The sequence below is a fragment of the Capricornis sumatraensis genome, chromosome 1 (assembly GCF_032405125.1).
Source record: "Capricornis sumatraensis isolate serow.1 chromosome 1, serow.2, whole genome shotgun sequence".
Taxonomy (NCBI): Eukaryota; Metazoa; Chordata; class Mammalia; order Artiodactyla; family Bovidae; genus Capricornis; species Capricornis sumatraensis.
Window position 1 is genome coordinate 257,495,394 of NC_091069.1, and position 26,267 is coordinate 257,521,660.

Consider the following 26,267-nt stretch of genomic DNA (forward strand, 5'->3'; position numbering starts at 1 on the left):
TCCCACCGACAGTGCAAGAGCATTCCCTTTTCTCCACACCCTCTGCAGCATTTATTGTTTGTAGACTTCTTGGTGATGGCCATTCTGACCAGTGTGAGGTGATAGCTCATTGTAGTTTTGATTTGAATTTCTTTAATAATCACTTCGTTGTGTCTGGCTCTTTGTGACTCTATGGACTGTAGCCTGCCAGACCCCTAAGTCTGTGGAATTCTCTAGGCAAGAATACTGGAGTGGGTTGCCAGTCCCTCCTCCAGGGGATTTTCCAGTCCAGGGATCAAACGTGGGTCTCCCGCCTTGTAGACAGACTCCTCACCGTCTGAGCCTCCAGGGGTGATAGTCTGCTCGTGTGATTGCTGGCCATCTGTATGGCTTCTTTGCAGAACTGTCTGTTTAGATCTTTTCCCACTTTTTGATTGGGTTGTTTATTTTTCTGGTATTGACTTGTATGAGCTCCTTATATGTTTTGGAAGTTAATCCTTTGTCAGTTGTTTCATTTGCTGTTATTTTCTCCCATTCTGAGCATTGTCTTTTTCACCTTGCTTATAGCTTCCTTTGCTGTGCAAAAGCTTTTAAGTTTATTTAAGTCCCGCATGTTTGTGTTTGTTTTTGTTTCCATTACTCTAGGAGGTGGGTCATAGAAGGATCTTGCTTTGATTCGGTTGCTCTTGAACACTTGCATCAAGTGTTTAAGAGCAGCCACTTTGGACACCAGATTGCTAGGTTCAAGCTCTGGCTTTGTCACCTGCTGATTGTGGTTCTGGGGAAATCAGCTAATCTTCTGTGTGCCTCTGTTTCCTTGTCTGTAAAATGAGGATACTTTTATTCACTAACCCAGTAGTTGTTTCAAAGATACAATGAATTAACATACGTAATAATGCCTAGCACCTAAGTGCTCTGAATGTATTATATTACTTCTCAGTCTTGTTTTTTAAACCTTTATCTAGTAATGTGTGTATTCTGAACAGTTTCTCATGTTATTAAAAATTCTTTAAAACCATAATAAGTAGAAATATTTTATTATAGTTTTACCAAAATGTAATGAACTGTTCTTTTGAATATTTAGATTGTTTTTACTTTGGTCAACATATATTATACCCATCTGTTCAGTTTAGTTGCTCAGTCTTGTCCGACTCTTTGCAACCCCATGGATGGCAGCACGCCAGGCTTCCCTGTCCATCACCAAATCCCGGAGTTCGCTCAAACTCGTGTCCGTTGAGTCGGTGACGTCATCCAACCATCTCATCCTCTGTCGTCCCCTTCTCCTCCTGCCTTCAATTATACATCTAACCATTTACATGAATATTTTCTTCTGATTACTTTCCCAGGTTAGGAGGCAGAAATTTTAATTACTGAGTTAAATAATATGAGTATAGTTTTAGAACTTGACACATTTTGTAAGCTTTTCAGAGAGAGAGTATCACTGTCTACGCTGTTGGGCATTGTTGAGTAGTACTGCACAGCCTTCCAGTGTGGAGTAGGCTGATTCAGTCAGTCTTTGTTGGTAGCTTAAAGTGATGACTTGTTTTGATGTATATTTATTTGCTTATCATTGAAGGTGAAAAAAATTTCTCATTTTGATTACTCGTTCATATTTCTTACTATGAATTTTTAATTTATTATTTTGGCCCTCATTTTATGATGGTGGTATGCTTTTCTGATAATCTTTTGAGCCTTTTATATCTACATTAAAAACAACATTTTATCACTTATATGGCAAATAACCTTTTCTCAAGTAACTTGACTATTATTTTTTATGTTGTTTAAAAGAATTTTAGTCTTGTCAACTTACTTGATCTTTTCCTTCTTGAATTTTTTTCTTTTACTTTTGCACTTAAATCTTTTTCCATTTCAGAATTAGGTTAATTATACATTGGGTGCATGTCGTTTTTTTTGTATTAAAGCTTTAGTTTTTTTACATAGAGGTAAGAATCCGGCCTGCAGTGCAGGAGGCCTGGATTCGATCTCTGGGTTGGGAAGATCCCCTGGAGGAGGGCATGGCGACCCACTCTAGTATTCTTACGTGGAGAATCCCATGGACAGAGGAGCCTGGTGGGCTGCAGTCAAGGGGTTGCAGAGAGTCGGATACGACTGAGTGACTAAGCACAGCACAGCATGAACTGCTTAATTAATCTTTATTTGGGGCTGTGGTGTGAGGTGAAATCTAAATTTTTCTCAGGAATGTAACCAGTTTTCCCAACACCACTTACTCAACATTTCATTTATTTTCCATTTATTTGTGAAGCTTCTATTATCGTCTGTTGCATGCATATATCTTTTAGGCTCCCTTTTCTAGGTATCCTATTCCACTGATTTTTGTTTTCACTTCTCCACTCAATATTATACTCTTTATAGTTATATTTTAATTATTATATATTTATAAGCAACGTTAGGATCTGGTAGAATAAGCTCCCCGAATGTCAGTCTTTTCCAAAATATTTTGAGCTATATTAGTTTGTTACACATTTTATTTTGTAAAGTTTCTAAATAGAATTCACTGGAACTTTAGTGTTTTTTCTTTTACTACAAAAAAAAATTCTAAAATTCTTTCTCAATTATAAGGGAAATATGCTTTTGCAAATTACTTAAACTATAGGAAGTGATGTATGAAAGGCAGTAGTGGCGCTCTGCAGAGGCACGCACTCTGGTGTGTGGTTTTGGTTTGATATCTTCAGGAGACTGTTGCTATCTTATATAGTATTTTCACATAGTTCTTTCTAGGAGTATCAGTTTTATACTTTATCTCTTGACTTTTTCCTGCGCCAGATGAAGAGTTACCTCACTCATATCCTAATCTGATCCCCCTTGTCCTCCCTGTTTTGAGGTGTTGATCACTGTGTTTGCAGTGGTTGTTTTTACATTGTTGTTTTTGTAACTTTTAAGTAATTCACTTGTTTCTTAATTCACCTTCTGATGTGGACTGCAAAGAATTTTGTGTTTTCCTCCTTCCTCCTTCACTTCCTTCATTCCTTTTTTATCTTTTTCTTTCTGCTTCTTCTATTGGTTGATAATTCAACTAACAATTGCATTTTTATGGTTGATAATCTTTAAATTCTGTTCTGTAATCATAATGAAGTCTCTTCTGCTTGTATAGACTAATTCTGAAAATTCAAAATAATTAACGTGAGTGTGTCAATTTTATTGACTTTAGCACCAAGTAGTGGGCTGTACTTATAATTGCTTCACTACAGTTCTGATGCCATGACTGTTATCACTTGATGAGAACGTCTGAAGCGTCAAGGTCAATGGATTCTTTTTTCTATCCTCTGCAAACAATTAAATACATAGTACATTGTAATTTATTTCATTTTTACACACTGACTTTCTTGAACAGTTTTTTTTTTCATCCTGAAGTTTGAGTTTTTTGTTTTCCTTTTAGAGAGAAAATATACCTCCTTCATTCTGTCTATAATATCTAGCTTCTTTCTTACTAGTTTTACCTATTGTTTGTAATCTCTTCCATTTTTCTTCTTAATAACATTTTTGAAGTTGATTGACTTCTAGTTTTAATTTGGGCTGATTGATTTCTAGGTCTACTAGGTTTTATCCTTTCCCCCCCTTGAATTCTTGCTTTATATTTACCATTTTGTGTTTCTACATTTTCCTCATTTTGTTGGCAAACATCCTCAAGAAACTCTCTTAGAATGTTTGCATGGGAGGTAATCACATGTAGTTCTTGCATGTCTCACGGTGACTCACTTTTGTATCCTCATTGTATGGAGAGTCTGGGTTTGCAGTTCCTTCCATAATCTCGAGGATCTTGCCCTGTCGTGTTCTGGCCTGCATGGGTGCTGAGATGATCATCAGATGCCCGTCTGATTCTACTTCCTTTTTAGGGGATCTGTGTTTTCCCTTCTGTAAGCTTACAGGATCTTTTTCCCCTTGGTGTCACAGAATTCTTGATGATGGGCATTGGTGTCTTTTTTATTTATCGTGCTGAGTAGGAAATGCAGTGTCTCTCCATGGGTCATTGCTTAATATATTTGGCTTTTGATTCGTTTTATTCCCTGGTGGCTCAGTGGTAAAGAATCTGCCTGCAGTGCAGGAGACCCAGGTTGGATCCCTGGTCGGGAAGATCCCCTGGAGAAGGGAATGGTAACCCACTCCAGTATTCTTGCCTGGAGAATTCCATGGATAGAGGAGCATGACAGGCTACAGTCCATGGGGTCACAAAGAGTTGAGGACACGACTGAGCAACTAACACTTTGACTGCTGACATTTGTACTTTCAGGTATTAAAAAAATCATGGTTGCTTCTCTTTTTCAGGTGTCGCTGCCTATGTTGGCTGGCAGAGCTCCTCAATTCTCAAACCCCTGCTGCAACAAGGTCTTAGTGATGCTGAGGAATTTGTTATTGTGAAAGCTCTTAACGCCCTTACCTGTATGTGTCAATTAGGGCTGCTGCAAAAACCCCATGTCTACGAGTTTGCCAGTGATATTGGTAAGTTTTTGCTTCTTAAAATTAGGATGGGAAACCTGGGAGTGGTAAGAGAAACATGGGCTTCCCTGGGGGCTCACATGGTAAAGAGTCTGCCTGCAGTGCAGGAGGCCTGAGTCCCATCACTGGGTTGGGAAGATCCCCTGGGAAAGGGAATGACTGCAACTGATTGATAGCATTGTGAAATTTCTAGACCATCTAGAGTCGGATTTTCAGCTCTTTCGTCTCTTTTGTGTGTGTGTGCACAAGCGTGCACACCCTCATGCATGCTTATGCTGGCATGCGTGTTGTTTGTGAGTGACATGCAGGCCACTCACAGAAGCATTGGTTCTCCAGCCCAGGCTGGGAAGTACATCTTTGTTTTAATCTGTAGTTAAGTCTTGGTGATCCTTGAAAGATGGAGAGTTTTTTTTTTTTAAGACAGTGTAGGTAAAGTCTTTAACTGCTCTGAAGAGTGAGCTTATGTTTTTGGACACTTGATTATTAGAGACTGTATGTGAGAGACTGTCTATGACTTCTGTCATTAAACGGATCACTGGTTAAACACTTGTAGTATTGCCATTACTACTGTTAGTAATTTTATTAACCAATGAAAGGATTAATTCCTTGACTTTTATAATAGTTAACCTATGTTTTCCTGCGGGGAAGCCTGCCCGCACCTCGTCCACCTCGGCGGGCTTCTTGCAGTCACAAGAGCTGAGCCCCACGTGGGGCTCCGGAAGACCTCAGAAGCTGCCTTCTGACCCTTTGGGTGGGATGGTCACTGAAGAGGGTGGTCCTTCTCGGGTGCTGGTGCCATTCTGCTTTCTCAGAAGCGTCCTTGCTCGCTGACAGAGTCATGAGCGCAAGCTTTCCTTTTTGCATGTTAGTCTCTTTAGTTAAGTGTCCCTTCTGTTCATTAATTTCATTCCTGAGCTCACTGGACTGCCTCTGAGTTTTCCTGTGGCTCTTTGAGTGTCCTCATGACAGCTATCTGGATTTCTCTGTCAGATCCCTGTACTCAGTGGCTTTAGTTTCTGGAGAATTTTCCTTTCCTTTTTGTGGCACAATCTTCCTGCTATTCTTCAAGGTGCTTGATGAGGGTGTTTCTCTTCTTGTACCTTGGAAATAGTGAAGGCTTCTTGATTCTGGTTCAGCAGGCTGGAAGTTAGTAGTCTTTCTCTGTTGTCCGTTAGGTGGCACTGTAGCCTAACATTTAAAGTTCATTTGTGCGTGTTGCCTCTGGTTGTGTTGAGGAGCCTGAGGCGCCCACCCTCTGCTGCCTGGGTTAGGACTGTCTCCCTGTACCCTCACGGCCGCTCCGCGAGCTGCTGGTGGTGGTGTGCCTTGCGCTGCCGCTGTTGGTAGCATCGTTGCCTGGGCACCAGGGTAGTGGGCCCTTGGTCACGTGCAGGGTCTCCTGAGCCCCTGGCACTGCTCTCACAGGACGAGGGGAGGGTGGACAAGAGCTGGGGGCGTGGGCCCGCCTCTGTCGGGCCTCGTGTTGCAAGGTGTGAGGGCTTTGCTGTGGTGGCGGGAGGTGTGGGGGCTGGATTTGTGGGTGCCTCTGTGACTGGGGCGACGGGGTCCTGGCCCACTGCCGCTGCCGCCCGGTCACTGGAGGCTGTCGGTGCTGCTGCAGGGGAGGCCAGAGCCTCTGGGGCCGCGGCTCAGCTGCCGTGGGCGGAGGGCAGACTGCAGTCTCCACTGTGTATTCCCTGGGCCCACCTTCCCTGTATACTCCGGTCCCCCCACCTCTAGGCGTCTAGGTAAGTGGAATTCTGCACCTAGTTGTGTTGGGCAGAGGCACCTTTGTTGAGTTTTTGGTGTTGTGCTGATTGTAAAGGGGAAAGACAAAGGGAGCGTCTCACTCCACCGTAGGATCGGCACTGTGGTGGCAGAAGTCTTAGTTCCCTGTTAGCCTGAATCTCCTATGACATCAGTGTTTTTTAAATGATGACGTCTTCATATGCTCAGACTAATAGGTTTTTGCTTTTTGTTGTTGTTTTGCTTTTAGAAGTTTGAATTTTATTCTAAATCCAGTTAGTTTAGCTGTTTGAATTTTATCCTAAATCTTCAATTAGTTGAAATCATTGATGTTAAGTGTCGTACAGAAAATAGTTAAAAGATCTGAAAAGATATTCACTTAATTTTGTGGTTTAATCTTCCATCTTAACTCTTTAACAGTGGGCAGCATATGTTTTCTGCCTTTCAGTCTCAATTCATATTGCCTTGTGAATGAATTCATGAGTATTCGTATTTGATACGATCAGATCTTTGCATGTAAATGAGTGTCATTCAGGTGAGATCATTCCCTTCATCCAAGCCGCGACTTGGAGGAGAAACACCTCGCCGTTCTTGCCCTGTGTGGTGGCTGTGCGTCCCTGGACCTCCGTCAGGTGGATGACATGGGGTCACGGTCTGCCATGTGCTGCTGGGACTCGAGTCTCTGTCCTGTGGTTTTTAAGTCAGTCTCGTGAGTGAGGATGTGTCCCCCATCATCAGCCCTGACTGAAAACATAAGAGTTTGAATCCCAAGGAAAGAGGGACCTGTTTTGGCCCCCTTATGGTATTGTTCATAGTTATGGGCGGGAATAGTATGACGTCAGAATGTTCGCCTGGCTCAGTTTATGTCCCAGGACAGTCAGAGGCAACCTGATAGTAACATTTGGTATAATTTGTTGATGTTAATAGTGGGAAACTCTTTATGAACATGGTATCTTGATAGTGTGGAACTCTTTATGAAGGTGGTTGAATCCATGCCTTTTTTTTCCCCTCTTAGCCCCCTTTCTGTGTCATCCCAACCTATGGATACGCTATGGTGCTGTGGGATTTATCACCGTGGTAGCTCACCAAATAAGCACAGCTGATGTCTACTGCAAACTGATGCCTTACCTTGATCCATATATTACTCAACCAATAATACAGGTATGCATGTTCCAGCTTGGAATCAATCCTCCCTTCCAACTGTGCCCCTTTAAGAAAGAGGTTTGGAGAGTCCTGTTTTTATTTAAACTTTGCAAGATTTAAATTGGACTACAGACTTCTCCCATTTCTTTCAAGGTAGTTAATGTTAATGAACAAACGCTCTGGAAGGTGAGAGGAGTCCAGGGAGCCGCTATGCTGTCCAGCATGTTGAGTGTAACGCAGCGCTCAGTGGCTCACCCTTTCTCCTTTCGTGCAGTGTCTGAAGCATCTTCTGTTAAGGGAAGTGTAGCAGGAATATATATTGATGGACCTGCTTTTGTTGTAAGGGTATAGCTGATTTCAGCCCAAGTCCACATTGGTAATAAATTGGAATCAGGCTTTTTCCAAAATTGGTTTTTAGAGCACTCACTGGTTCTGGTTTCTTTGGTTTTTCTCTCTTTTTAATCTCAAGACAACTGACCTCTCTTGCTCCCCGCCCCTCCCCCACCCCTTCCCAAGCAGTGTAGCACCTGTTGATAAACTTTGGGTCTTTGGTTTGTACAAGGCAGTTATTCATCCAGCTTGTCAATGTATATACCCTTCATGTTGCTTGACAGCCAGCTATCAAAATATTGATAGATATTTAAATTGAATGGACTTTTGAGAGGTGATTCTAGTTGCTAAAGCATCCTAAAATACTCATTTTGCTTTTGCAAGTTTGTATTCCTCCCTAGCTTTCTCCTACTTTTATAAGCCCAGTGTGCTTTCCCTGTGGTTGGGAAAATGACCTTGGATATCCTTTGCAAATAAGTGGCTGTGACTCCCTTCAGTCTTTCCTTTTCATAATAGATTAATCCAGTGTGGAGAATCATCATTCTTTCTTTCCTAGAGTTTGTAAAGTAAAATTTTCATCCTGAGAACAATTTATCTATCTGTGAAAGATGGATAATATTGCTAAAAATACGATCTCCTGTTTTGAAGATTGTTAAGGCTTTCTTAGAAGCCAGGTCTAGAGATTGCTACTGCTTTGACTGCTAATTCTCTTTTGAGCCATAGAAGTTTGGCTCTTTGGAGAAGGCAGTGGCAGCCCACTCCAGTACTCTTGCCTGGAAAATCCCATGGACAGAGGAGCCTGGTAAGCCACAGTCCATGGGGTCACAAAGAGTCGGACACGACTGAGCGACTTCACTTCACTCACTTCATACTTTATCACTGGAGAAGGAAATGGCCATTCACTGCAGTATGCTTGCCTGGAGAATCCCATGGACAGGGGAGCCTGGCAGGCCGTGGTCCATGGGGTCGCAGAGAGTCAGACGCGACTGAAGGGACTGAACAAGCAAGCAAGTTTGGCTCTTAAACTATTAATGAGAGAAAGGAGTGTTTCTGGGATTGAAAAATTGCATTCATTTGTAATAACTTTTAGTTGTGTTTCACTGAAATAAACCTGATATTTACGTGGTTTGTTAGAAATCTGCACCATTCTCCTTGTTTCTCAGAAATTGTTATTAGTGTTACTCTTTGCTTTTATCATTGTTGTATATTTTGAAAGGCCAGGTTTAGGAGTTGAGAAACTGCTTATCTGTATGCTTCACAGTTCTTACTTTTCTGCAGTTTGGATTAGACAAAAGATAACCTTTGTAGGCTGGTTTCTATCAGCCAACTCACCAGGTAGTTAAATCTATCTATAAAAGTCCTCTTGGTTACTGTTTAACACCTTTTATTATAAACGCATTGACAAGGAGAATATTCTTGGGGATGAAAAAAGAAGATATTTTAAGAACTCTATGGAGAGAGTAATGTTTTGTTAGAAGTGGTTGAAGCTATTGGGAAAACCTGCTGACTGAGGGTGGCCTTGTGGCTGTTGGTCATCTTCTCTGGATTAGTACCTTTTGGCTGTTAGAGCAAACTTCAGATACTTCGTAGATCTGGAAAGTCATCTGACATTTTGAGATCTATAATACCTGGGGTCTAAACTTTTCTAGTCTGGACATTGGTAGTATTCAAGTATGATAGACACAAATGTGTACTCAGGGGCTAACAATGAATGAAGAAGTACCTTCAGTCTCTAAAGGTCACTGGTGTTCTTTTTTCTTCTAAGCAAAAGTTGCAGATGTTGATATCTCCTGTTTTCTTAGACAATGAATGCCTGTGTTAACTTTACACAGGTTATATTTATTGAATTTGAAAACAGCTGTACTGTATGTTATATCTTTGGCTAATTCTTTTTATTTTTCTAATATAGATTGAAAGAAAACTTGTTCTACTCAGTGTTTTAAAGGAGCCAGTAAGTCGTTCTATATTTGATTATGCTTTGAGGTCAAAAGATATCACTAGCTTGTTCAGACATCTTCACATGCGTCAGAAGAAGCGAAACGGGTCTCTTCCTGACTGCCCTCCACCTGAGGATCCTGCCATAGCACAGCTGCTGAAGAAGTTGCTCTCACAGGTAGTATCACTTTTCCGGAATCTTACATTTAAATGCAGATGTTATAAAAACATGGAGGCATACATCTAGTGTGTAAGAATATTTTTGATTAAGTTGTAGCATAGCAAATGAGTCAATAAATCTGGTAGATAGGCATTTGCTTTGGGATCTAAGGCACACTGTGATGATGATAAGGCACTGGGTTGAGTTAAATAAGGAATCATGGGAGACCTAGTAAGTGTGCTTGTGGTTACTGGCTATGTAAATGAGGGAAAACGTAGATACAACCTTAGATTTAAGTATATTCTTGATTGTATTTCATATTTCGTCAAAAATATAAAGAAATTCAGTTAGAAAAAAAATTACAGAACACAAATGCAGTAAAGAAAACTCTCGGTTTAATTCAGCTCAAATTTAGAGTCTTCACTGCACGCAAGCAGCTAAAATGCTGGGACTTATCATCTGCCTTAGATTGAATAAACCCGCAGGGGCAGGGATGCTCTGCTTCAAGGGCTAGGTGCTGCTGCCGGAAGGGACAGAAGGCTAGAGTCTCTGAGGCCCTCAGCTGCACAGCACAGCACCGGCTTCCCCGGCTTGAGAACACACAGTGAGTCTATTTTCTGTGTTGTGTGCCTGTCCTTGAAATAGGTTTGATGAGTAGATATTGGCATCATTTTGTTAGATAAGGAAACTGAGGCTCAGTGAGGGTAGTTAAGCTCCTATGCGTGCAGAGTTAGTGAATTACGTTTCAAAGCTAATGTCGGAACCTAAACCTGTCTTCACTCTACGTGCCTCCCCCAACCCCCGCCCCACCCCCGCAAAGTGCCATCTTGCCTGTCAGAGTGCCCAGAGGATAAGGAACTAGAGCTGAGAGGCTTGCTGGGGTTTTATGTGGACTTAGGAAGAGGCCCCTGGGCAGCTCATCTCTTCCAGCCCTTTGCGAGTCTGTCTTTTTGGTCCCTGTGCTTCTGAGTTTGTTGGGATTCCTGGAAGAGGCCTGGAGCCAGAGGAGGCTTTGGAGGTGGGAACTGAGTCCTTGTCCTAATGTCAGGAATACAGAGGGGAGAAATTAGCCTCTGTGGAATTTACCCTCCTGCAGAATTCTTTTTTTTTTTTCCTTGGGGTTCTTCAGTGCTCTTCTGTAGGACCACATGGGGACACTTGAGATATGGTGTGACTAACAGAGGCCTCTCCAGAGCAGCCTAGCATTGCTTCCCTGATATATTCGGAGTACCAGATAATAGACTTAAAGTAAGAGTTGGACTGTGAAGAAGGCTGAGCACCGAAGAATTGATGCTTTTGAACTGTGGTGTTGGAGAAGACTCTTGAGACTCCCTTGGACTGCAAGGAGATCCAACCAGTCCATTCTGAAGGAGATCAGCCCTGGGATTTCTTTGGAAGGAATGATGCTGAAGCCGAAGCTCCAGTACTTTGGCCACCTCATGCGAAGAGTTGACTCATTGGAAGAGACTCTGATGCTGGGAGGGATTGGGAGCAGGAGGAGAAGGGGACGAGAGAGGATGAGATGGCTGGATGGCATCACGGACTCAAATGATGTGAGTCTGAGTGAACTCCGCAAGTTGGTGATGGACAGGGAGGCCTGATGTGCTGTGATTCATGGGGTTGCAAAAAGTCGGACACGACTGAGCGACTGAACTAAACTGAACACTTCTGGAACGTTACCTCTGTGGGAGTTGAAGTCTGCCTGTACTCCAGATTTACAATAGGATTTCCCATCTGGAGGTAACACATGTCAGGATTATTTAGATTGATCTCATCTATAAGAGCTCCCTGTTTTTTTAATATTCATTTAATCAGATGCTAGAACAGATACTTTAATTAACATTTTAAACCTTTACATATTTTTAACTAAAAACATTTTGACTTGCTAGTATCGATGCATGGTGTAAAATTGAAAAGCTATATAAGAAGATAGACAATAAAATGTAAGTTTTCGTCTAATCTCTGACTCCTGGCCATCCATTTTTCTTTCTCTCTTGATTGTGAGTTTTATACTGTTGGGTGCTGAATCCCTTTACATTACACAATTGGCCCTCTGTATCCACACATTCCACATCCATGAATTCAACCACCGTGGGTCAAAAATATTTAAAAAAAAAATTCCAGAAAGTTCCAAAGAGCAAAACTTGATTTGCCTCATACAGGTAACTATTTACATATTATTTACATTGTATTTACAACTTTTTAAAAATAATATTGACATTGTTTTAGATATGATAAGTAATCTAGAGGTAATTTAAAGTATATAGGAAGGCGTTTGTAGGTTCCTTGCAAATACTGTGCTGCCATTTTATTTAGGGGGTCAAGCATCTGGATTTCATTGGGGGTCCTGAGGATGACTGTATAGTGTTGGATTTGTTCTACAGTGAGAGTTATTTGGAGTTGGTTTGATGATGTTAAGCCTTGGTTTTGAGCTTTGTTAGGAGAGATCCAGATCAGCCTTTGGTCAGTGGCCAGCTTAGCTCAATTCCTAGGGACTCGTGAGGACGTGATGCTGTGTGTGGTAAGAGGTCTCTCACTTCGGCTGGTAGGAGCAGAGTGAGTGATCCCCAGGCTTGTCAGCTCTGGGGTTGTTTGGCTTGCTGCTTTCTGTTGCCTTTTCCTGGTCCCAGGTGTTGGTGTTCATACGCATGTAGCTCAGCGCTCGGTGGGAGACTGGCGGCACCCTGACCACAGCTCTGGCTTGGCAGGGGTCTCTCTTCTTCAGGGCTCTGTCCCACGCTTGGCCATTTGGCTTCCTAGAACTCTGATTTGTCTCTTGAACATGGCTCTGATGAACTCTGAGTTCCCTCCACCATCGCCCCCTTCATGACATGGTCTGGAAACTCTCCAGAGAGTAAGCTGGGACAGTCATCGGACTCACCTTTATCTGGGGGAATGAGAGCCCTGTGCTTCCTGTTTTCCAGTGTCTGAAAAGTGTCATCTCATACTTTTTGTCTGGTTTCAGAGTTGTTTTAAGTGGGAGGGTAAATCTTGTTCCTGTTATACATCATGGCTGGAAGCAGAAGTCTGACGGATATTAAGGGACTACACTTTTGCTATAAACGATAGAATGTGAAAGACGAGATCTCTTCAAGAAAATTAGAGATACCAAGGGAACCGTTCATGCAAAGATGGGCTCAATAAAGGACAGAAACAGTGTGGATCTAACAGAAGCAGATGATATTAAGAAGAGGTGGTAAGAATATACAGAAGAATAATACAAAAAAGATCTTCAGACCCAGATAGTCACGATGGTGAGATCACTAACCTGCAGCCATACGTCCTGGAGTGCAGTGTTAAGTGGGCCTTAGGATGCATCACTACGAACAAATGCACTCAGTATGCCAGCAGATTTGGAAAACTGAGCAGGGGCCTCAGGACTGAAAAGGGTCTGTTTTCATTCCAGTCCCAAAGAAAGGCATTGCCAAAGAATGCTCAAATTACTGCACAATTGCACTCAGCTCACACACTACCAAAGGAATGCTCAAAATTATCCAAGTCAGGCTTCACTAGTACATGAACTGTGAATTTACAGATGTTCAAGTTGGATTTAGAAAAAGCAGAAGAACCAGGGATCAAATTACCAACCTCTGATGGGTCATCAAAAAAGCAAGAGAATCCCAGAAAAACATCTACTTCTGCTTCATTGATTATGCCAAAGGCTTTGACTGTGTGGATCAGAATAAACTGTGGAAAATTCTGAAAGAGATGGGAATAGCAGACCACCTTCCATGCCTCCTGAGAAATCTGTATTCAGGTCAGGAAGCAACAGTTAGAACTGGACATGGAACAACAGACTGGTTCCAAATGGGCAAAGAAGTATGTCAAGGCTGTGTATTGTCATCCTGCTTATTTAACTTCTATGCAGAGTACATCATGAGAAATGCTAGGCTGGATGAAGCACAAGCTAGAATCAAGATTGCCAGGAGAAATATCAATAACCTCAGATATGCAGATGAGACCACCCTTATGGCAGAAAGTGAAGAAGAACTAAAGAGCCTCTTGATGAAAGTGAAAGAGGTGAGTGAAAAAGCTGGCTTAAAGCTTAACATTCAGAAAACTAAGATCATGGCATCCAGTCCCATCACTTCATGGCAAATAGAAGGGGAAGCAATGGAAACAGTGAGAGACTTTATTTTCTTGGGCTCCAGAATCACTGCAGATGGTGACTGCAGCCATGAAATTAAAGGACGCTTGCTCCTTGGAAGAAAAGCTATGCCCAACTTAGACAGCCTGTTAAAAAGCAGAGACATTACTTGGCCAACAAAAGTCTGTCTTGTCAAAGCTATGGTTTTTCTAGTAGTTATGTATTGATGTGAGAGTTGGGACTATAAGGAAAGCTGAGTGCTGAAGAATTGATGCTTTTGAACTGTGGTGTTGGAGAAGACTCTTGAGAGTCCCTTGGACTGCAAGGAGATCCAACCAGTCCATCTTAAAGGAAATCAGTACTGAATATTCATTGGAAGGACTGATGCTGAGGCTGAAACTCCAATACTTCGGCCACCTGATGTGAAGAACTGACTCATTGGAAAAGACCCCGATGCTGGGAAAGATGGAAGACGAGAGACGGGGATGACAGAGGATGAGAAGGTTGGATGGCATCACCGATGCGATGGACATGAGTTTGAGTAGGCTTCGGGAGTTGGTGATGGACAGGGAAGCCTGATATTCATGGGTTTGCAAAGAGTCGGACATGACTGAGCAACTGAACTGAGCTGACTGTCCTTGTCAGGGTTTTTTCTCTGTTTTTTGATACTGCATTCCTAACATTTTTTTGATTGAGATACAGTTCAGAGACATTTAGTGTTTAAAAGCGTACACATCAGTGGTTTTTAGTGTATTCACAAAGTTGTGAAATCATCACCACTGTCTAATTCTATAACATTTTCTATAATATGTGAAATTGCTTAGTTGTGTCTGACTCTTTGGGACCACACGGACACTATGTAGCCTGCCAATTTCCCCCATCCCTGGGAATCTCCAGGCAAGAATACTGGAGTGGGTAGCCATTCCCTTCTCCAGGGAGTCTTCCTGACCCAGGGATCGAACACAGGTCTCCCGCATTGCAGGCTGACACTTTACCATCTGAGCCACCAGGGACTCCCCGGAACATTTCCATCAGCCGCAGAGAGCGTCCTTTTCCATTAGCTGCTGCTGCTGCTAAGTTAATTCAGTCGTGTCTGACTCTGTGCGACCCCATGGACGGCAGCCCACCAGGTTCCCCCATCCCTGGGATTCTCCGGCAAGAACACAGTCACTCCCACTTTGCTGCTCCCCTAGCAGCCGCTCAGTCGGCTCGGTGTTTCTGGGAGTGTGCCTGTCTTGGGCATTTCGTGTAGATGGGATCACACAGTATGTAACTTTTGTGACTGGCTGCTTTTGCTCAGCAGAATATGTTTAGAACTCTGTGGTTGGGGAGTCTCTCCACTCAGCCTTCTTTCTGGCCTTCCCTTGTGTGAACTGAAGCAGAGCTATCCTTTCCTGTGAGCTGAAACGTAGGCTAATAAAAGAGTAGAACTATTAACTGTGTCATTGTCTAAGCAGATTTTAGGAGAAATGTAAATAAATGAATTTCAGGTTAATATTGGAAAAAATTTGTCAAGGATGTTGTACAAGTATTATACTTTAATGTTAGTTTATTTCACTATTTCTTAGTTTTTTGACTTTCTCGAGTTGATTTTCCTCTTGTGCCAGTGGATTGTGACTGTTACTTTAAGCTCCAGTTTTAGAGGGATTTTAGATTGAGGCCTTAGGGAATTGCCATTTTATAATTTTTTCATTTGCATAATAAAAACATTCTACAGGAGTTCGTGGAGGTTGGAAAGTCAAGAAAATGCAGAACTGCTCCAAGTACCAGAATGTTTACTTTGTACTTCGAATTCATTATTTAAATTAATTAGTATTCATTAGCTGTCATTTTGAAGTGGTTTGTCTTATGTGGATCACCTTACTGAAATTTTATAACAGTCTTAAAAGATGGGTGCTGGTAATTATCCTCATAGGTAAACAGAGGCGCAGAGACCGTGGGCGGCTCGCTCACGGCCATACAGATTGTAAGTAGTGCGGCTGGAATCTGAGCCGAAGCGGCCTGACTCTAGTCTTCCTGTTACCTGAAGAATGCAAGTGTGTTGCTTGCATTTGCCTGTCAGTCCATGAGGCGTGTGTTCAGAATGCTCAGAGTGCTGTGTGTATCACAGAGTGCCTTCACAGCAGAGTCCCACCACATGTTCCAGCACATCTAGGGACAAAGGCCCAGTACACACGCTTTCTTCGGCTTCATACTGTACTTGCAGAATTTTTGTTTAGATACTGAAGGTTTGTTTATTCAGTTATAGATTAAAGATCTACCAGGCACTGTTTTAAGTCCTTTGGAGATTTCAAAGGTGAATTATATTTGAATGTTGCCTTTTAGAAAGAATGTGAAGATATAAATCATGATACCAAGTAGAAATGCCCAATAGAGGGCGAGTGTCCTCGGAGATCAGAGTAATGTGGTTCTGTATTGATCATTTCTTTTTCTCTTGCCTTTGCTTGCTTCATTTTACTGTTCTGACTCTTAAATTTTAAATTGAGTGGTTTGACCCTCAGTTGTTAGTCATTTTGAGGCCTCTTATGACTTGCAAAATAACGTAGGACATATGGTTTTATTTGTTTTTAGGGAATGACAGAGGAAGAGGAAGAGAAGCTTTTGGCTCTGAAAGACTTCATGATGAAATCTAACAAAGCAAAGGCCAATATAGTGGATCAGAGTCATCTCCATGACAGTAGTCAGAAAGGTGTAATTGATTTGGCAGCCTTAGGTATAACTGGGAGACAAGTTGATCTTGTTAAAACCAAACAGGAACCAGATGACAAGCGAGGTTAGTACATTTCTGTGTGTGCGTGTTAGCTTCTTATTATTAGTTGTTGCATAAGTTTTTAGTAGTGGAACTAAGAAGTCACATTTCTCACATATAGAACTTTCAAATACAGTGAGTGAATGACTCCATTTATATTTAATAGCAAGAAGACTTGGGAGAGGAAAGGTGGAGAAGTGGACGTACAGTTGAGAAATTAAGTAACTTTGCAAATTCCTGGATTTGTACGTGTGGAGTCAGAATTCAATCCAAAGTCTGACTCCAAAGCCTGGCTGCCTCTGTGGAAGTATATGATTGAAGGCAAGATTCTATTTTTTAATCCTTTAAGCACCAAGCCAAGGTCAATAGTCTATGTAGAACGAGGGTGAAGTTTCCTAGCTTGTTACTAGGTAACAAGCCAGTGAATTGAATAGTCTTGCAAAGGAGAGATGCATTCATGATTTGAAAATGAAAGTGTTAGTCGTACCGTGTGCCTGACTCTGTCATCCCATGGACTGTATGTAGCCCACCAGGCTCCTCTGTACGTGGAATTTTCATGATTTTCAGTCTTGAGATTTAAACCTGTTGGCTCTTGTGCCATTGACATTGATTGTGTAAGGGTTTGAAAATGTCATGCATTCTTCCCTTGCACCTTTTTTGGAGATATGCTCACTTCCAAGTACATGCCTTTTAAAATCCTTATATTCCAGCATTGGGCTTTCTCTGTGGCTGGGTGGTAAAGAATCCACCTGCTATGCGGGAGACACAGGTTTGATCCCTGGGTTGGGAAGATCCCCTGGAGAAGGAAATGGCAACCCTCTTCAGTGTTCTTGCCTGAAAAATCCCATGGACAGAGGAGCCTGGTGAGCTACAGTCCATGTGGCTGCAAAGAGTCGGACACGATTTGGCAACCTAACAACAACATTCTAGAATCAGATTTTGAGGGTTGATGAATTACTTTAAAAAAAAGAGAAGACGTCTAACTGTTGAACTTGGAATAAACTATTTGCAACTTAACTATTAACGGTTTATAGCAGCGATCCCCAACCTTTTTGGCACCAGTGACCGACAATTTTTCCACAGGTGAGAGATGAGGTTGGTTTCTGTTTCACTGGCTGTTCACCTTTTGCTATGCAGCCTGGTTCCTAACCGGCCACGACTTGGGGGTGGGGACCCCTGATTTATAGCCGTAAAATGTAAAGCATTTATATAGTTGATAAGGAAAACCACAAGCTCCAGAAAGAAAAATAGTGAAGGATTTGAACATACAAGTGATAGAATAGAAATTCACATTTAAAAGGTAAACAATGAAATGAATGCAAATAGAAACGAGATGCCATTCTCTGCCTTTGTGACTAGTGAAGACTGATGATGCTTGTGTCAGCAAGCGGCAGGGAATGGGCATTCTCACTAAATTCACTATTTTTGAGCTTATAAATTGAACATATTATTAATATTATTATTATTTTTTTACTATTTGAGTTATGTTTTCAGTTCTGGAAATTCCTCATAGAAACGCTGACAGACCTGTGAAGGAATATGCATAAGAATGCAGATGACTTTTCATTTCTTCTTTTCTTCTCCACATGTAACTGACTCTGGATATAGAGAGGTCATATTTATCAGTGTAGTCAGGACATTTGAAAAAGTTATATTTTTGTTGGTTCTTCAGATAAGGTGGTTCCTTGAAATTGAGCCAGCCTTGGACAACTAGGAAGCAGTTAGGTCTAATTACTAACACTCCTGAAAGTGCATCTGTCCATCTGCCCTAGAGATGAAATGAGAACTAACATGTTTCTATGAGAATATAAATAAATCAGCCCTCATGAAGAACAAATAGCTTATGAAGTCCATGCTGTCCCCCTTCCTCCGCCCTACGCACGCAGAGAGTAATACAAGCACGGATTTGTCATAGAGGCTCCTTCAGATTATTCTGATCTCTTTTCATAGCTAGAAAGCATGTGAAACAAGACTCAAATGTCAATGAAGAGTGGAAAAGCATGTTTGGCTCTCTGGAGCCACCGAGCATGCAGCAGGCCCTGCCTAAAGGGAGTGATCAGGAGGTGACGCCGGCTGGGAAGCCGCCTCGTTCCGAGTCCTCTGCTGCTATCTGCGTCCCTTTGTCGACTTCTCCGCAGGTATTGTCATCTCGGCAGAAGCGCGCTTTTTGTCTGTAGATCTCATTCTACTGTTTTGGATGTTTAGAGGCTGTATACTGTACTCGAAAAATCAATACAGTGACTTGTCTTTTAGGAAGGACGTTTTTCTTTGCAAGAGAGGTTTATCTTCATAGTCAAAGGGAAGTCTAGTATTGAAAGCACCGAATAAGGTGATCTGAAACTGGGGTGAAGATGTCATTATGAACTAGGATTCTACTCCTAGGCTGCAGTGAACCTTTAAAATCTTCTTTTATTCTTCATTTAATATAGCATAGTTATATCTGTAAGATAGCAAAAATACTTCTGGGAAGAAAAGTCCCAAGTTTACTCTGTGTGAGAAATGTCATGATTTGGATATATTTGAAGTAAGTTTTTTAGTTTGCGGTAATTCTTCCCTAGGCAATTCTATTTTAATTGAATCAACTGATAAATTAAGATTCTCTTTCTTTTTTCAGTTAAGTTAATGAGTATTTTTGTTTAATGTTATTGCTACACTGAGAATGTTTTTAAAATATGGAGATTTGGAATTAGTGGTTAAACTTTATTTTAATTAGATTTTCACTGAGAAAATATGTCCCTGTATTTAGATGGATTTAAAAATTGGTACATTAATAAGGACAAAAGTCTGGTGTCATGAATAGAGAGAACATGGGTACATTTTAATCATCAAACAGACTTTACTTATGACACAGATACTTATTCTTTTGGTTTTGCAGGTTCCAGAAGTGACAAATGTCCAAAATAGAAAACCAACAGTACAGGTTTTAAGTAGTACAATTTTACCGTCCACTTACCAGATCCGGATCACAACGTGTAAAACTGAGCTTCAGCAGCTCATACAGCAGAAACGGGAGCAGTGCAGTGCCGAGAGGATAGCTAAGCAGATGATGGAAAACGCCGAGTGGGAGAGTAAACCCCCACCACCTGGTGCGTGTGCTGTTGAGGGGTGGTGGTATTCCAGCCCGGGTGCCTGGGCCTGGAATCCAGTGGAAGAAACTGTTGACAGTTACTGGCAGAGGAAGCGATCACAAAGCTGTCACTTTGAAAGCCCACGATCCCTAATGTTCTTCCCAGGTGGTCCAGGGGCTGAGACTCCACACTCCCAGTGCAGGGGAGCCAGGTTTGCTCCCTGGTCCTGAAACTAGATCCTGCATACTGCACCTGAGACCCGGTGCAACCTAAATATATATATGTATGTATATATATATAAAAGAAAGCCCACAGGAAGAGCCGAGAAGTGAGAAATGCCAGCTCAGTGCCTGTGGAGTTCGGGTCTTCTCAGCTCTGGCAGTGCCTGTAGGCCTGTCATCTACTGTTCTCACTTGCCGGTGGCCCACGTTCCCCATTGGTAGTGCTGGGTTTTACCTGCCTGCTTAGTGTCATGCCACTTTCTCACTAAATGTCAGACTTCCTCGCATAAACTCTGGCTTTCAACTTTTGAAGGGTTTAATAACTATGAATTTTCTTTAAAAATAGGTAGAAACATTTCGAAAATAATGAGTGCTTTTAAAAATAAACCAAGATCACCTGTAACCATCACTCAGCAATCATCAAGATTAAGATTTTTGGAAAAACACTTCTGTATTCTGATAAAATTTAAAGAAACTTAAGAGATATTTCAGATGGAAATTGTGGCTCAGCTGTGTTAACAGACATGCCCAGTGTTATGTGATGGAGCTCATCTCTGATATTGGATTGGCAGATTTTTAAAAACATTTTAAATGAGTTTCTGTAAAGATTTTAATGATGAAAATGTATCTTGAAAACTGAGATGAAATAGATGCTTATGGGTTCAGTTCAGTCACTCAGTCGTTTCCGACTCTTTGCGACGCCATGGACCACAGCACGCCAGGCCTCCCTATCCATCACCTGCTCCCGGAGCTTGCTCAAACTCATGTCCATTGAGTTGGTGATGCCATCCAACCATCTCATCCTCTGTCATCCCGTTTTCCTCCTGCCTTCAATCTTTTCCAGCATCAGGGTCTTTTCAAATGAGTTAGTTCTTTGCATCAGATGGCCAAAGTATTGGGTAGAGATTCAGAAACCACATGAGTTCGCACAGACTTCCATTGTGAGTGCAGGAAAAATGCCAGTTGGAGATCAATGATTTAAAGATTTCTTTTTCCTTTTAAGAAAATAAATGCCCTGGAATGTTTGTTTCTATAATACAGTTCAATATGGTTTATCAGCCCAGCTTTAAAAACAAAAGCTGTCGATCACACACTGTCTATTTTACTTTAGAATCTGTCTTTGTAAGTGGCATTTTATACTTAAGTGAAGGTATACATTTTATTCAGTAATCCTAGAAAAGGTATCAGATTTTGTGGTTCATGAAATGTGCCATGACTGTTGGACTTTTGATGTTTTTTCTTTCCACACTTGAGTGGTTTTGTGAAATTGATTTTCTCTTGGGGGAAATGTTCAACCTAGCCTGCTCTATTATCTAGACTTCATGGCAGAGTGTTTTTGAGTATTCTCAAATCCAGCATATCCTCCCTGGAAATCGCATTCAGCTGTTCTTTCCACACATGTGAGCTAGAGATGCAGGGGGAATGGTGTTTTTCTGTTGACTATGCCAGGTTTGGCAATGGTCTTGGTTTCCGGTTTGTTTCTTGGTAAAAGAAATGAGTTGATTTTAAGATGACGTTGTTACTTAGCAGGCATAGATCCTTCAGTATAGCTTTTAAAAAAAATTAATTATTTTTAACTGGAGGATGATTGCTTTACATTACTATATTGACTTCTGGTTGCAAAAAGATATGACACTGAAATATGAACTCTCCAGGTTGGTAGGTGCCCATTATGCTACTGGAGAAGAGCGGAGAAATAACTCCAGAAGGAATTAAGAGGCTACGCCGAAGCGGAAACAACTCCCAGTTGTGGATATGACTGGTGGTGAAACTAAAGTCCGGTGCTGTAAAGAACAACATTGTATAGGAACCTGGAATGTTAGGTCCATGAATCAGGGTAAATTGCAAGTGGTCAAACAGGAGATGGCAAGAGTGAACATCGATATTCTAGGAATCAGTGAACGAAGATGGACTGGAATGGGTGAATTTAACTCAGATGACCTTTATATCTACTACTGTGAGCAAGAATCCCTTAGAAGAAATGGAGTGGCCATCATGGTCAACAGAAGAATCCTAAATGCAGTACTTGAGTGCAATCTCAAAAATGACAGAATGGTCTCTATTCGTTTTCCACAGCAAACCATTCAATATCATGATAATCCAAGTCTGGAAGAAAAAAAAAAAAATTCAAGTCTGCCCCCAACACTAACGCCAAAGAAGCTGAGGTTCAATGGTTCTATGAAGATCTACAAGACCTTCTAGAACTAACACCCAAAAAAGATGTCCTTTTCATTATAGGGGACTGAAATGCAAAAGTAGGAAGTCAAGAGATACCTGGAGTAACAGGCAGTTTGGGCCTTGGAGTACAAAATGAAGCAGGGCAAAGACTTAACAGTTTTGCCAAGAGAACACCTTGGTTATAGCAAACAGCCACTTGCAACAACACAAGAGCTGACTCTGCACATGGAAATCACCGGATGGTCAATACCAAAACCAGATTGATTATGTTCTTCACAGTTGATGATGGAGAAGCTCTGTACAGTCAACAGAAATGACCAGGAGCTGACCGTGGCTCAGATCATGAACTCCTTAATTGCCAAATTCGACTTAAATTGAATAAAATAGGGAAAACCCTAGGGCATTCAGGAATGACCTAAATCAAACCCCTTATGGTTATACAGTGGAAGTGACCAGTTGATTCAAGGGATTAGATCTGATAGAGTGCCTGAAGAACTGTGAACAGAGGTTTGTGACATTGTACAGAAGGCAGTGAAGAAAACTATCCCCAAGAAAAAGAAAGGCAAAAAAACAAAATGTCTGTCTGGGGAGGCCTTACAAATAGCTGAGAAACAAAGAGAAGCAAAAGGCAAAGGAGCAAAGGAGAGATATGTCCACCTAAATGCAGAGTTCCAGCAAATAGCACGGAAAGATAGGAAAGCCTTCCTCAGTGATCAATGCAAAGAAATACAGGAAAACCATAGACTGGGAAAGATGAGAGATCTCTTCAAGAAATTTAGAGATACCAAGGGAACATTTGATGCAAAGGTGGGCAGATATAAGGACTGAAACAGTATGAACCTAGCGGAAGCAGAAGATATTAAGAGGTGGCAAGAATACGCAGAAGAACTATACAGAAAAGATCTTAATGACCCAGATGACCACGATGGTGTGATCATTCACCTAGAGCCAGAGATTTTGGAATGTGGCCTTAGGAAGCATCACTATGAACAAAGCTGACAGAAATGGTGGAATTCCAGGTGAGATGTTTCAGATCCTGAAAGATGATGCTGTAAAAGTGCTGCACTCGATATGCCAGCAAGTTTGGAAAACTCAGCAGTGGCCACAGGACTGGAAAAGGTCAGTTTTCATTCCGATCCCAAAGAAAAGCATTGCCGAAGAATGCTCAAACTACTGCGCAGTTGCACTCATCTCACATACTTTGAGCAAAGTAATGCTCAAAATTCTCCAAGCTAGGCTTCAACAGTATGTGAACTGAGAACTTCCAGATGTTCAAATTTGATTTAGAAAAGGCAGAGGAACCAGAGGTCATATTACCAACATCCGTTGGATCATCGAAAAAGCAAGAGTTCCAGAAAAACATCTACTTTTGCTTCATTGACTATGCTAAAGCCTTTAACTATGTGGATCACAACAAACTGGAAAATTCTTAGAGAGATCGGAATACCAGATGACCTGCCTTCTGAGAAATCTGTGTGCAGGTCAAGGAGTAATAGTTAGAACCAGATGTGGCACAACAGACCAGTTCCAAAGTGGGAAAGGAATATGTTAAGCCTGTATATTGTCACCCTGCCTATTTAGCTTATATGCAGAGTACATCATACGAAATGCCAGACTGGATGAAGCAGAAGCTGAAATCACAGTTGCCAGGAGAAATATCAATAACCTCAGATAAGCAGATGATACCACTGTTATGGCAGAAAGCAAAGAGAAACTAAAGAGCTGCTTGATGTAGGTGAAAGAGGTGAGTGAAGAGCTGTCTTAAAACTCAGCATTCAGAACACTAAGATCATGGCATCCGGTCCCATCACTCCATGGCAAACAGATGGGGAAACAATGACATACTTTATTTTCTTGGGTTCCAAAATCACTGCAGATGGTGACTGCAGCCATGAAATTAAAAGATGCTTGCTACTTAAAAGAAAAGCTATGCTAAATGCAGATAGTGTATTAAAAAGTAGGGATATTACCTTGCCAACAGAGGTCCATCTAGTAAAGCTTTGGTTTTTCCAGTGGTCATGTATGGATGTGAGAGTGGGACCATAAAGAAGGCTGAGCGCTGAAAAATTGATGCTTTTGAGCTGTGGTGTTGGAGAAGACTCTTGAGAGTCCCTTGGACTGCAAGGAGATCCAACCAGTCCATCCTAAAGAAGTCCAATCCTGAATATTTATTGGAAGAACTGATGCTGATGCTAAAGCTGAAACTCCAATACTTTGGCCACCTGATGCAAAGAGCTGACTCATTAGAAAAGACCTTGATGCTGGGAAAGATGGAAGGCAGGAGGAGAAGGGGACAACAGAGGATGAGATGGTTGGATGACATTACTGACTTGATGGACGTGAGTTTTTGCAAGCTCTGGGAGATGGTGATGGACAAGGGAGGCCTGGCGTGCTGCAGTCCATGATGTCACAGAGTTGAACATGATTGAGCACATGAACAATGTGTGTATGTCCTGTCTCTTCTGAACCGCCCTCCCACCTTCCACCCCATCCCACCCTCTAGGTTTTTTTAAAAAATTGATTAATATTAAATATTATTAAATGTTATGCCTAAATATAAAGGGTTTTTTAAAATCAAACATTGAAGATTGTTATATGTAAAGACCTATGCTGGATATTATGAATGATACAGGATGGATAAAACATAGTCTCTGGCCTCAGGGACTTTTGTTATTTATTAGAGGACATTAATTACTCATGAAAAGAATATATATAAACAGAGTGTATAGATGTCATAAGGTACTAGAAAGTCCTTGAATATTCTGAGCCTAATTTATAATCCAGTTTATACCAATCTTTGATGTCATAGAATATATGATTGCAGGTAGAGAAGAAGTCCACATTTGGGTTTAACTGTGGACCTGCGGCAGCGTTAGACTCTTTATGTCTCATTTACCCATACGGTCATTGTGTGGGTTGAGTAATTTCCCCCTCATTTTACGTTTGTGGAAATTGAAACCCACAGAGTTTAAATAAGTACCCCAAGGTCACACTGTGGTGTGGTAGATCTGGGTCTTTGAGGCTTTTGAAGTGGGCTCTCTCCCTAGTGCCCCATTTCTCTACATCAAGGTAATCATTACCTCTTGCTGTTGAGCAAGTAGTCAGGGTTTTTCCTGGTAGCAGGGGACTAGTGTGCCCTCCCAGATGCTGGAGAAGGCCCTAGGATTTGAAAGGGTATCTTCCTCCATAGGTGATAGTATCTGATGTGGTCCAGTAGGCCATTCAGTATTGACTAGCTGTTGGGACCCTTTGTTCAGTTCTTATGAACTGTTCTCCTGTTGGCTGTTGATGCTTGTAGCTGGGCGTAAAAGGAAGATTGTATTTGTAAACTGAAACTTCAGACACACTCTTGGTTTTCCTCAGGGTGGCGGCCTAAGGGGCTACTCGTGGCACATCTTCACGAACATAAGTCTGCTGTGAATCGGATTAGAGTCTCTGATGAACATTCACTGTTTGCCACCTGTTCAAACGATGGCACAGTGAAAATCTGGAACAGTCAGAAGATGGAGGGGAAGACCACCACCACCAGGTAACCTGCACCTCGGCGGAGCGTCCACCCAACCACCCACCCAGTCACTGTATTCACTGAGTGCTTACTCCGTGACGGGTACTGTTTTAGGTACCAGGAAAACAGTAGTGATTAATAGACACAAATACATGTTCTGGGAGACTTTACGTCAGTGGAGGTGACAGACAATAAACTGTGTAAGTAAACAGGCTGTATTTTGGGATGGTAAGAAATGTTATGGGAAAAAATGATAGCAAAAAGGAGGGATGGAGGGTGAGTAGGTGAGGTAGACTCGAGTTTAAAGAAATTGGCTAGAGACTTCTTCACGGAGAAGGTATCATTTAAGGAAGCCCCATGAGAGAAAATGCCACATGGATATGCTAGGAAAGAGCCTTCACGGCAGAGGAAACATGGGCCTCAGAGGTCTTGAGACAGAAGAATGTTTGGCATGTTCGCGGATGAACAGGAAGGTCTGTGTGAGGGAGAAGGAAGTCAGAGGGCCCGAGTTCACAGGGCCTTGCAGGCTGTCATGAGGGGCTTAGACTCTGAGTGAGGTGTGGGGGCCTTTGGACGGTCCTGCATGGTGGAGAGACATGATCTGAGTCAAACTTCAACAGAAGTACTCTGGCTCTTGTGTTGAGAATAGACTGAGGAGGTGCAGGGTAGAAGGATTAGGAGGCTTTTTCTATAACTGAGTGAGATGGGGGA

General features: G+C 41.8%; 1 protein-coding gene across 1 annotated transcript in view; it reads left to right on the top strand.

Annotated features, from left to right (window-relative positions):
* The window catches only part of LOC138093134 (phosphoinositide 3-kinase regulatory subunit 4), a 76,242-nt gene that overhangs the window by 21,339 nt on the left and 28,636 nt on the right, over positions 1-26,267 (top strand). Inside the window, exons 6-12 of the mRNA XM_068989251.1 lie at positions 4,264-4,437; positions 7,196-7,341; positions 9,563-9,766; positions 16,407-16,608; positions 18,535-18,722; positions 19,460-19,670; positions 25,415-25,580. Coding sequence (XP_068845352.1) covers positions 4,264-4,437; positions 7,196-7,341; positions 9,563-9,766; positions 16,407-16,608; positions 18,535-18,722; positions 19,460-19,670; positions 25,415-25,580 — 1,291 coding nt within the window. The remainder of the gene's footprint in view (positions 1-4,263; positions 4,438-7,195; positions 7,342-9,562; positions 9,767-16,406; positions 16,609-18,534; positions 18,723-19,459; positions 19,671-25,414; positions 25,581-26,267) is intronic.